Source organism: Hyla sarda, chromosome 9 (genome assembly GCF_029499605.1).
Source record: "Hyla sarda isolate aHylSar1 chromosome 9, aHylSar1.hap1, whole genome shotgun sequence".
Lineage (NCBI taxonomy): Eukaryota > Metazoa > Chordata > Amphibia > Anura > Hylidae > Hyla > Hyla sarda.
In genome coordinates, this window is record NC_079197.1 from 143,181,913 (window position 1) to 143,194,048 (window position 12,136).

Consider the following 12,136-nt stretch of genomic DNA (forward strand, 5'->3'; position numbering starts at 1 on the left):
AGAAACACTGACATGTACAGTGCCGCTAACTTATGTAATGTAATGAACATAAAACGAACTCTGCTATACGGCGGCCATTGTAGCTGCCATGGCACGGTGTCTGTGGGGTGGGGTGGCGTGGTCCAGAGCCGGTGGCTAGGCCTTGTAGTAGTGGCGCTGATGAACAACTGGGTCCATCCTTCCATAGGAAATGATGTTGCAGAGTTTTTTGTTAGGGACCCACTTTAATCAGGTGGCCCTGAAGTGGCAAGTGGGCTTGTTGCTGTGATTTTGCTGGTCTTGCGCCTACCTTATATTAGTTTTTGTCATTGTGCTGAGAAGCAATTGTTTACCACATAAGGATGGGCGGCCATTTTTATTTAACAACTCCCACTTGTAGTGTACTTTACTTTAGATTTTTTGGAATTTGCGGTGTGGAATCTGCACCACAGATCTGCCACATCTTTTTATGGCGGCATAATATATATACTACTATACTAAATGTATATATACACACTGAGCAGCCTAATATTGTTAAGTTCTGCCTCGTGACACCCAAACAGCTGTAGACTCAGAGTTGTAGTTATGCAACATCTGGAAGTCCACAGTTTGGAGACCACTGCAATACAAAGTATGTCTCGATTAAAATGGTCACAGGGGGCGCTGTTTCTTCTGAATGTGATAAAGTGTTGTACTCTAATCTAAAGTAATAGGAAAGGTCCTATTCAATGATTGTGCTATAAAGTATCACATCTTTATGTCTTTGTTTAATACTAAACCTAAAGTTGTCAAGAAAGCCCCCGGAAAGTACAAAATGGGAGAGGAGGAGGCACAGGACAGGGGGTGTAGGTAGGGGACATAGGGTTAACAAGTTGGAGCTAACGTGTTTCTCACGAAAATAAGACCGGGTCTTATATTAATTTTAGTCACAAAAAACACACTAGGGCTTATTTTCAGGGTAGGGCTTTTTATTTACGGTATGTACCTTGAACAACATGGGGGGCTGTAGTAGTGTGGAGGATGGGGGGCTGTAGCAGTGTGGAGGACGGGGGGGCTGTAGCAGTGTGGAGGATGCCGCACCCCCCATCTTCCACACTGCTACAGCCCCCCCATCATCCGACAGCCCGCCATCCTCCACACTCCCCCATCCTCCCCTTCCCCCGTCATCCTCCACACTCCTACAGTGCCCCTCTTGCAGCCCACCCTGATAATCCTGCTAGGGCTTACTTTCGGGGTAGGATTTATTTTCGGGGAAACAGGGTAGGCTGGGGGGATGAGGGGTTAAGGTGGGAGGAGCTAGACAGGAAAGGGACTTGGGGTTTGCAGGAACAGGAAGAAGAGTCATTTTGGGGAGAGAAGCCGTGTCCCCCAAATGATGGTTTGGGGGGGGGAGGGGTTGTTTTCGTGGGAGGACTTTGTTTTTGTTATGTCACGGCGGCGTGAGCTGGAGGGGGATTTGGAGGCATGCTGGAAGGATGGCGGAGGCCCTGGTCATAATGGCCGGGAGGAGCTGGGTTTGTAGCCAGCTAATCATGGGGGTTCCTAGCGGAAAGGACAGAGTGGGTCTCCGAAGGTGGTGCCCTTGGGTCAGGTGATGGTCGACCAAGGGCAAAGTAGGAGACAGTGGTTGGATGTGAAGCTGCCTTCAGGTCCCCTTCCAGAATGATGGGGGTTATTTATTTTTGGATGGGAGGTTATGTTAACCCTGGATCAGGTGTTGGAAATTCTGCTATTTAATTTGTTGTTGTTTATTAAAAGGGTAAAATGGTATATAATTTTTATTTTGTTAATAAAACGGTTGGTCCGCTGTGGCCTTTGCACCATACAAAGAGTCTGTGGTTATTGATGGTAATGGTGGTAAGTAAAAAGGGGTAGTCAGGGTGCAAGGGTAGCGTAACTCTACTCTCCCCCAGTCATTTCTCCATTTTCTGTTGTTGAATGCATTCTATTCTCTGTTATCAGCCATTTTAGGTGTAGGAAGAGCGAACTGCGTTGTTCTTCTATGACAATACGTTCCCACATCCTTTGTGAGATAGAGAGAGTCTATTGTATTGAGTAAAGACCAAACAATGAATATAATAAAAGTGATTTTATTTGCAAACAGAATCACATGAAAAGAGATTTTGCGTCCCAAACAAATGCTTGTAAAGCGTTATCACTGAGACCGATACAAGACGACATGGCTAGGAGTGAACAGCCTACTGGTATTAGTAAAAAAAAAAAAATATGAATTTACTACAGACAGGCTTGAGTTACTAGTGGCACCCAGATGTCCCGGAACTACAAGTCTCAGCATGGGGCCATGCAGTCGGAGAACAGCTGGGAACCTCGAGTTACGCAAGGCCTGTTTGATGTTAGATGACATATCCCAGTGAATGTAAAATCTGCTGTTTGAAGAAGCAGTCCAGGTCATGGCTCACTCGCAGACACGGATGTCCATGCTAATACATAGTATTACAATGTCCATATGTTACACGCTTCCTAGAACAGAAGCTATATTCAGGTTTCAGCCGCCATTGCGAGGCAGCAAATCAAAGCGATCATTATATTAATTCAGTATAGGCACCATCCCGGTCACCAGTATTCATTCTGACACATTCCAGCCTGGAACCTTATCCAGTGTAAACATAGGTGCAAATTGGATGTATCCCTTTAAGAAGAGGTGTCAGAATGTCGTTACGTAGGTTAATCTGCCGCCAAGGTACAGCGTCTCCAGGGGCCCTGCTGATTTGCTCTGTGCCAGGCCCCATGGAAAGTCTTTGAACTCTGCATGTACCTAGAATTTGGGCACGGTAGTCCAGGACCATGAACTTTCACAGTCACCTTTCACAGCAAGATGTCAAGCTCTTGCTCCGAGTGCAAGCTCTTTGGATAAGGCACTTGGGCTTGAGTTGTTGGTCCCATATTTCAAGGAGTAAACAAGTCTTAAACGCACACATACTTTTTCCACCAAGCCTTAGAGAGAGTCTTCATCTTGCTGGCTGTGGCGGCCATTTTTCTCTCCCGCTGGTTTCTAAGGTCAGAGTATCGAAGGCCGGACAGGATGGCCGTGTCGAAGACTTCTTTCAGGTTCTTTTGGGTAAGAGCAGAGCATTCAACATAGGCAACCGCTCCAATTTTTTCAGCGAGGGCCCTGGCAGATGAATTGGGCACAGGCTTCTCCCGATACCTTGCCAGCTGGATTAAGACTTTGACGTCCTCTCGAAGGTCACACTGTGTGCCCACCAGGACAAGTGGCACGTTGGGGCAGTGAGTTTGTATCTCCGAGATCCATTTCTCCGATATGTTTTGAAAAGAAGATGGGCTTACAACGCTGAAACATAGGATGACCACATCGGTTTTGGGGTAGCAGAAGTGACGCAGCTTGTCAAATTCATCCTGGAGAGAGAAGGAACATTGGTTTAGATTTGTGTATCCAAAAAAAGCCAACATAAAGACTGGTGGAGGGGGCTTTTGAGGGGGGGGGGGGGGGGTCACAGCTATTGTAGGATAGTATAGAAACCCATGTAAAGTGGTTATACAGTAGATTGATGTATAATGGTTAATCCTAGTAGACATGAAGTCTGGTGCTAGATACAAAAGGTAGGCAAAGGAGAACATGAGTTCTGCAAGGTGATACATCTATACCAGTGGTCTTCAACCTGCGGACCTCCAGATGTTTCAAAACTACAACTCCCAGCATGCTAGGAGTTGTAGTTTTGCAACATCTGGAGGTCCGCTGGTCGAAGACCACTGATCTATACTATACGGGGTCTTTACCCCCCCCCCCCCCCCCCCCCTACAGGGATACATTGTAGCACACACAGAAGGGAGTCACGCAACATGAAGCCTGACATACAATCCAGCTGAGAACTTACCTGCCCTGCGGTGTCACAGAGCTGCAGCTTGACAGGCGTGTTCTCCACTTGCACCAGAGCTGCAGGAAAAAAAAAAAAATAGATTTAGAATTAACCACCTGCACACAAAAAAAAAAGCCAAAAACAAATATTTAGACATAATCCTATACTTCTATGGGTTCTAACAGGTACAAACTATAAAACGTGATGCCGGCAGGATGTGACCCTTTTACTGTGAACCTTTGCTAAGCATATGCCATAGTGCAAGGAGGTATTGTAAAACACTGTGACCCAGAAAACAAACAGTAAAACGTGACGTTATCCCGAGTTATATAAGATCTGGCCCAAACCAGTCACGAAAAAAAAAAACAGCCCTAAGACTTGTACATTCCTAAATGGAAAAAATAGCACAGAGTAAGAAGAATCCCCCCCAAGGGTATCCTATAATATCCTAATATCGGATCCCTTTCACGAATGCCCTGGAAACCCTGTGCAATCAGCCTCAACTTGACGTGCAAGGAATACAAGCAGATGTGAACAGTATGAGAAATATAAGGGACTGGACCTTCTCGGCTGCCCTTCAAATACAAGTTAGAGGTTCTTAATACGAATAATAACTCAAACATTAGGATTTCATGGTTCAACCGTAGACTAATATATTCCTTATGAAAATTTTTTTGGTATAAAATGCACATAAGTGATCTTACCTGCAAAGTCATCGAAGGCAGTGGGGATGTATCGTGTTGGGTAACCATTGGTGGTGTAGCTGACCAGAAGGCTGGTCTTTCCTACTGCCCCATCTCCTAGTAGGACGCATTTGAGGTTCCTTTCTTGACCTCCAGTAGATGGTAGAGGTTTAGGCATGTGGGGGGGCACAGGCGGTGCAAAGTGTGAAGTGTATTCCATGGACTTCTCTTGGGGGGGCATTATCCTCGAGTCTTACAGCGTCCACCTTGCCAGGTCCCTACAGGTATACTGTTACAGGAAAGGAGAATTGACTTTTTAAAATGAGTTTCTCCTCCCTCTTTGTGCGAGACCCCCCCTTCACTCCTGGGAACTCTGCAGGCTGAGGGCTGGGATCAGGGGAGGGAGGAGTGGCAGACAGTCTGGGATAATCAATGGGGAGGACTAAGGGATTGATGTGGTGGGGGAGGTGGAAAGATTGGGAGGAGGGCGAGTACTGGGGGTGGTATAGAGATCTGAGCTTCTCATTGAAAAGTGTTCCATAGAATAGAGAAGAGGAATTCTGCCCAGTAAAGTTCCCTGACGTTCATGCAGCTTCTGCTCCTTCGAATCCCAGAGATCTCGGGAAAGGAAGAGTTAATGTTTCTCCTTCACGAAATCTCCACCCTGAAGAGTTCCAGTTCAGATCCAGTACAATAGACTTTTTTTTCTAAGAAGTTCTCATCTTAACCCCCTCCTTCCCAGACCTCCAGGAGTAGAAAGCAATGGGTATGGGATATCCTGCTTCTATCCCTAGCTTACCCAGTAATATACCTACTTAATACCCTAATCCTGCTTTGCAGAGCTTACATTCTAATACTGGGAGAATTAAGACGTATCATGTCTTCAAAGTGCGCTGGAATCCTGTGGATTCTCTGGCTAGCATGGCATTTTGGATCACTGTTATTGGGATAGAGATCAAACCATAAAGTGAGTTATTAGCGGTGTTACAAAACACACTGCACCCCCAGGGCTGTATAGGGAGAAGCCTACACATGTCCACCTCATCTACCTAAGTCGCTGCATGAGTTGTGTAGCCCTAGGGCTCTCTTCTCGGATGATGTCATGGCGTGCCCTATTACCAGCGTCACCACTTTCATATAAGCCAACATCAGAGGCGTAAACTTCAAGCTCCTGGTACAAAAGCTTTACCTAGGCCCAGCACTTATCTTTTTATTTTTTTGCAAAAACAGCACCACTACTGTCCACAGGTAGTGTGTAGTACTGCAGCTCAGTCCCATTCTTCAATGAAGCGAACCTGCAAAACCACACACAGGAGTGGTGCGGGGGTGTTTTTGCAACAAGAAAAAAAAAGTTTTTCTAATACTAGACAATCCCTTTTAAGTTCTTGGGCCTCAATTCAAAATCATCTGTATAAAAGGTTTCCCCCCCCCCCCCCCCCAATCCATCACATCACCCCAGGCCTTTGGGCTCCATTGGTCAGAAAGACCCCCATATGACTGCAACTTTGGCAAAAGAACTGTGTCTTAAACTTCTACCATCAAGGGAAAGCCAGGAGGCCCTGTACACATTAGGAAGTCGACCAGTCCCCCCAAGTTCATTTAATCGAATGTGTATGAGGCCTCCTGGCTCTCCCCTGATGGCTGGAGGTGTTGGATTTTGGCTCGTGAGGACATAAGCCACCATCAGAGGTGTCGGGCAGCCAGAGGCCTAACTTGTAATACTGGTCTCTTATGGGGTAGATGGGCTTTGGGGCCATCTTATGCACCCCCTATAGCTAAGCCCCTATTCCAATTTTGAATACATGCGCACTAGTATGAGCTGAATGTGCACATGCATACGGAGAGCTAGTTGTCGGACAAACGTATGGCCGCCTTAACTTTCTGTGGTGTCCCGGTACTGGACTTGGTCCCGTACCTTTGTCGTAAGTTCCCACAGTCAGAGTTCCTCCATGCATTCGGGGCTCTCCTGGTGGGTTAACCCCTAGTCGCCTCATAATGCTATTCAAGAATGTATATATTTAATATATTTTGTCATAGTGTAATAAATGTACAGGACCTTAGGTTATGTGATCACAAGTGAGTTGTGTTATGCAAGGTTCAAGGACCTTTGGGTCATGTGATGGGTCATGTGATGTGACCATAATGCTTTGGGTCAGGACCGACAGGTCAGGGAACCAATAAGCTTTGATCCTGACCCTTCAGTATATAAGGGCGCTGTATCCAATAATCTCTCTCTTTCCCTCGGGATATGAAACCAAGCAGAACTCCTTACAATTCTACAAGACAAGCTAGGCCTGAAGCCTTCCACTTCAGCAGCCTTCTAAACCGTGAGTTAATCCAACTCCAATCTTACCAATCCTAGGTGACTACTGAACCTAAACATACCCCTAAATTCAGTGGAACAGCGTACAGAAAAATCAAAGCTTATTTTACTAAAAAGTCCCAGTCGACCCGTGAGGAGCCTAAATCCCAGTCCTCTTGTAAAAGACTGTTTGTTATCTGCATAAAATCTGCAGTAAAGTTATTTCGAGTTTACTACAACTTCTGCTGTGGACAATCCTTTATTCCTCTCTATCGTTCCTGAGACGGGTGGCGATAGGACATATACATAGAGGAAGCCCTCACCCTGGCGTCACGACAATCAAGGATTAATGCTATACCCTGCATCACTACTCTGCAACACCCCTGTTCCCCCTACACCTTACCACATTTTTATATGACTGCACCCCCATACTGTCTTCTGTTGCAGGATTTGGGCTTTTGAGGAGATAAGCCACCATCAGAGGGGTCTGGCAGCAACTTACCCAGCTCTCCCAATTTTAAATGCATTCACGCTCGTATGAGCAGAATGTGCATGTGCATAGGGAGAGATAGCTGTCAGACAAATATATGGCCGCTTTAGCTTTGACTGCGCCCTCATATTGTCTTCTTTTGTTGCCCTGGGTGCAGGAAGGCCACATGTCCCACTCCAGGCCCTTTAGGAACACACTGACTATTAAGACGCAGTATATTCTGTGTTTAATGGACAATGATCCTTTCATATCCCAGTGCCTGTTCACAGCAATAACCTACATGTGGAAGAGCCATTAGGCCTCACACTCTTTATCCCCCCCAATGAAAATGAAGACCGTAGGTGTGAACAGCGACACTTTATCAGTCCGGCCTACTCCCTGAAGCCCATGCATCTGTCCCCACTAACTACACAAGAGCCAGCAGCTGTTTACCCCGAGGAGCGAAGCCCACCCAGTGTGTCCTTCTCCAAACACTCCATTCTACATCAAACATTCGGGCTCCTAAACCAGAGATAGCTACTCCTTGTTACTGTTTATATTAGGGGATTGTTGGATTATGGCGGTGATAATGTTTTATGGCGACAGGCGGTACCATTTACCTGACGTCATTCTTTTCCCTCCAATGGACTGCAGTGGTCTTGCAATAGTCCGCCATTATTATTGCTGCAATTTGTCTAGCTCTGATATAGGACCTATATGTGGTTTTATATTTATGCTAGACTGTAAAGTTGACAAATTTGGCCTACAAAGGTACAATAGTGACCCATAGCTGTACCTAGAGCAGTGTTTCCCAAGCAGCGTGCCTCCAGCTGTTGCTAAACTACAACTCCCAGCATGCCCGGACAGCCGAAGGCTGTCCGGGCATGCTGGGTGTTGTAGTTTTGCAACAGCTGGAGGCATCCTGCTTGGGAAACACTGACCTAGAGGTTGTACGTGGCCATGAAGCAGTCATTATAAGCAATATCTTTCCTCTAAGTCAGTGTTTCCCAACCAGTGTGCCTCCAGCTGTTGCAAAACCACATCTTCCAGCATGCTGGGAGTTTTAGTTCTGTAACAGCTGGAGGCACACACTGCTCTAGGTCAGTGATTCCCAACCTGCAATTTTCCAGCTGCTGCAAAACTACTACTCTCAGCATGCCCTGACAGCTCTAGGTTATAGAGAAGAGCTGGATGGTTTTATCAGTTCTTCTTACGGCCATGTCACACATTTGATTTCTGATCTACTGTTCCCAGTGGGGCTTGTTTGAAGACAATCTTTGTACAGCACTGCAGAGTAGGTTGGCGCTATATAAATGGATAAAACAAAAAGAAGAAAAAAAAACAAGAAGTAAATGAAGAACAGGTTATTTTGCCAGCCTCAGGTTTAGTGTCTGTGAAGTATGGAAGACATGTATCTGCTGCCTCCTGGTGGAAACAGTCATGTACTACAGCCAATTGGATGATTCATTCTGACACTTGATTGTTTTGCATATGATTAGGCCCCCTCACCTACTATATGTTTTTTTATAATGCCGTGCGGCTGCTGCCTCTGTGTTTCCCTAGTGCCCAAGTGCTTTAACTAGATAGTTAAAGGAGGCCATACAACTCTTGGCCTAACATGTGTTCAGCATATAGTTATGTGGTGTCCCGGTACTATATTACATACCGTACCTAGTGTAGAGGTCCCCAAAGTCAGAGTAACTACGCTCAGGTAGGGTTCCTCAGGTGGGACAGCCCCTAGTCGCCTCCCCTCAAGTATAATTCTCTAATGATAATATATGTATATATTTCATAATAGTATATATTTTATGATAATGTACAGTGCTTACCTTGTTTAGCGTCGCAGGACCTTCGGTCATGTGACCATGTTAATATCCTCTATGGTATGTTGGAGGACCTTTGGAGGTCCTTGGGTCACATGTTGTCCATACTCCTTTGTAATGGTGATTGACACAAGTATTGGACCAATTAGCACTAGTCCAGCCCCTGCCCATATAAGGGAGCTGTAGCCAATTATCGCTCTCTTGAGTTGCTTCTCTCGTGGATGCCGGACTAGCAGGATGGATCTGCGCAACTTACAAAGACACGCTAGGCCTCAAAAACCTGCCGGCCTCAGCTGAACCAAAACCGTGAGTTCTAAACTACCCCACTTTTGCTAGCGTGACTACTGGACCACAACTAAATCCCCTAAATCCAGTGGGACAGCGCCTAATACCTAAAGACTCTAAATTGCTAAAGTCCCTACCTATGTAAATCTCCAGAGAAAGCACTTGTATGCATAGAGACTGTTCAGTTTATGAAGCTTGCAGAAAATCTTCAGTAAAAGTTATACCTGTTTCAGAAAACTCTCCGGTTGTGGACATTCTATTATTATCTACCTCCCTATCGCTCTTGGGAAGGGTGGCAGTAGGACAAGCATTACTGAGGAGCCCTCACCCTGGCGTCACGAATAGCAAGGGTTAACAAGCACCCTTTAGTCACCGCACAGCTACACTCCCCATACCCTACATCCCCCAGGCTATCACAGTTATCTGTTCCAACTTCCCCATACACATAAAGGTTTGGCGCGGGCAGATGGGGTAAGCCGCAGGTTGACGGCTCTGGTGCCGCCTTATCCATCTCAAAACAAAAGGGTCAGGCGGCTAAAATTCAGCACACCCAACCCTTCTCTTCATTGACATCATGTGTTGTGGAGGGCTAAGAGGCCGCCATAGGCCTTAGAGAGTCAGTCTAACCGAGTAATGGTGGCGTCTTTGTCCAACTTTACTAGATAAGACATAATACAGATAGATAAAAAATGAAGGCCAGTGCAGCACTCTATAAAGTAAAAAAGACAAATGGATTCCATCAAAAAATGTAAGAAAGCAGCGACGTTTCGATCCTCTCCAGGATCTTTTTCAAGCAACTACCAACAGATCTATGCTTGAAAAAGATCCTGGAGGGGATGGAAACATCGCTGCTTTCTTACATTTTATAATGGAATAAATTTGCCTTCATTCACTTTATGGAGTGCTGCACTGGCCTTCATTTTTTGTTGATGCAGAAAAATTGGTTCTTTTAGATAGATAGAGATAGATAGATACAAAAACAAAGGCGACTGCAGCACTCGGATAAAGGCAAAAGCAGGTGGTTTTATTCAAATTTCAAATACAACATGCAACGTTTCAGCTGCACATGCAGCCTTTTTTAAGTCATTTAAGAAAATGGAATGAAACCACCTGTTTTGCCTTTATCCGAGTGCTGCAGTCACCTTTGTTTTTAGATCTGCATTTGGGCTTTTGACCAGGGCTATTAGGACTGCATGCACCACCTTACTGAAACTTTTTGTGCTGCTCTTCCCATTGCTTGCTAGATTAATAGATAGATAGATAGATAGATAGATAGATAGATAGATAGATATGAGATAGATAGATATGAGATAGATAGACAGATATGAGATAGATAGATAGATAGATAGATAGATATGAGATAGATAGATATGAGATAGATAGATAGATATGAGATAGATAGATATGAGATAGATAGATAGAGAGATAGATAGATAGATAGATATGAGATAGATAGATATGAGATAGATAGACAGATATGAGATAGATAGATAGATAGATATGAGATAGATAGATAGATAGATAGATAGATATGAGATAGATAGATAGATATGAGATAGATAGATATAAGATAGACATATATGAGATAGATAGACAGATATGAGATAGATAGATAGATAGATAGATATGAGATAGATAGATATGAGATAGACAGACAGATAGATAGATATTAGATAGATAGATAGATATGAGATAGATAGATATGAGATAGACAGATAGATAGATATTAGATAGATAGATAGATGAGACAGATAGATAAATAGATATGAGATAGATAGATAGATAGATAGATAGATATGAGACAGATACATAGATGGATATGAGATAGATAGACAGATAGATAGATAGTAGATAGATATGAGATAGATAGATAGATAGATAGATATGAGACAGATAGATATGAGACAGATAGATAGATAGATATGAGACAGATAGATCGATGATAGATATGTGATAGATATGAAATAAATAGATAGATGTGTAGATAGATTGATATGAAATAGATAAATATGAAATAGACTTATACATTTCTCTATTAAGTCACCCAAAACAATTGGAATTGTTTAAACAAAACCTTCCATTCTGGTAATACATTGCTGTTCCATACATGTTATGGCGCCCCCTGATGTCTGACATGTCAGAGTGGCATGGTCGCCTTGTACATGGGCAGCAGAGTGATCCCTGCTATAGTACAGGTTAGACCAGTGTTGCCCAACCAATGTACCTCCATGGTGCTGTTGCAGAACTACAACTCCCAGCATGCTCAAACAACCAAAGGCTGATTGGTTTTTTTCACCAGAGCTTGACACATCAGGGTGACAATGTGAAAGGGAAGCAATATAACACAATATGTAATAGTGCTCCCCAACTTTAGCCCCCTTCATGTGGGTGTTATTCTCTGCACAGCCCCTAGACTGGGGCCAAAGGGTCCTCTAACTCCAAAGGGGGAGATTTATGAAAACCTGTGCAAAGAAAAGTTGCTCAATTACCCATAGCAACCAATCAGATCACTTCTTTCATTTTGCAGAGGCCATGTTAAAAATGAAAGAAGCGATCTGATTGGTTGCTATGGGCAACTGGGCAACTTTTTCTCTGCACTGGTTTTGATAAATGTCCATTATAGCCTCCAATGATCAGCAAGTGGTGGCAAATAATAGTATCATGAGCGGTAATGCATTAGACCACAACAATAGTCCCAATGATGGGAAGATCACAGCTGGATGTGACTGGGATTATTCTGATACACAGAACGTCGT

General features: G+C 44.3%; 1 protein-coding gene across 1 annotated transcript; it reads right to left on the minus strand.

Annotated features, from left to right (window-relative positions):
* Nucleotides 1-2,059: 2,059 nt before the first annotated feature.
* LOC130292064 (rho-related GTP-binding protein RhoU-like) lies at nucleotides 2,060-5,442 on the minus strand. The gene is made up of 3 exons (XM_056541525.1): nucleotides 4,523-5,442; nucleotides 3,837-3,895; nucleotides 2,060-3,357 (listed from the first exon to the last, which is right to left on the minus strand). The coding sequence occupies exons 1-3, from the start codon at nucleotides 4,740-4,742 to the stop codon at nucleotides 2,905-2,907; spliced, it is 732 nt and encodes a 243-aa protein (XP_056397500.1). The 5' UTR covers nucleotides 4,743-5,442; the 3' UTR covers nucleotides 2,060-2,904.
* Between the last annotated feature and the right edge of the window lie 6,694 nt (nucleotides 5,443-12,136).

Coding starts and splice junctions, on each gene's coding strand:
- LOC130292064 (XM_056541525.1), bottom strand. CDS start 4,742: ATGCCCCCCCAAGAGAAGTCCATGGAATACACTTCACACTTTGCACCG. Junction 3,896..4,522: donor TGCCTTCGATGACTTTGCAG/GTAAGATCACTT, acceptor TTTTTCCTGCAG/CTCTGGTGCAAGTGGAGAAC. Junction 3,358..3,836: donor TCTGTGACACCGCAGGGCAG/GTAAGTTCTCAG, acceptor TTCTCTCTCCAG/GATGAATTTGACAAGCTGCG.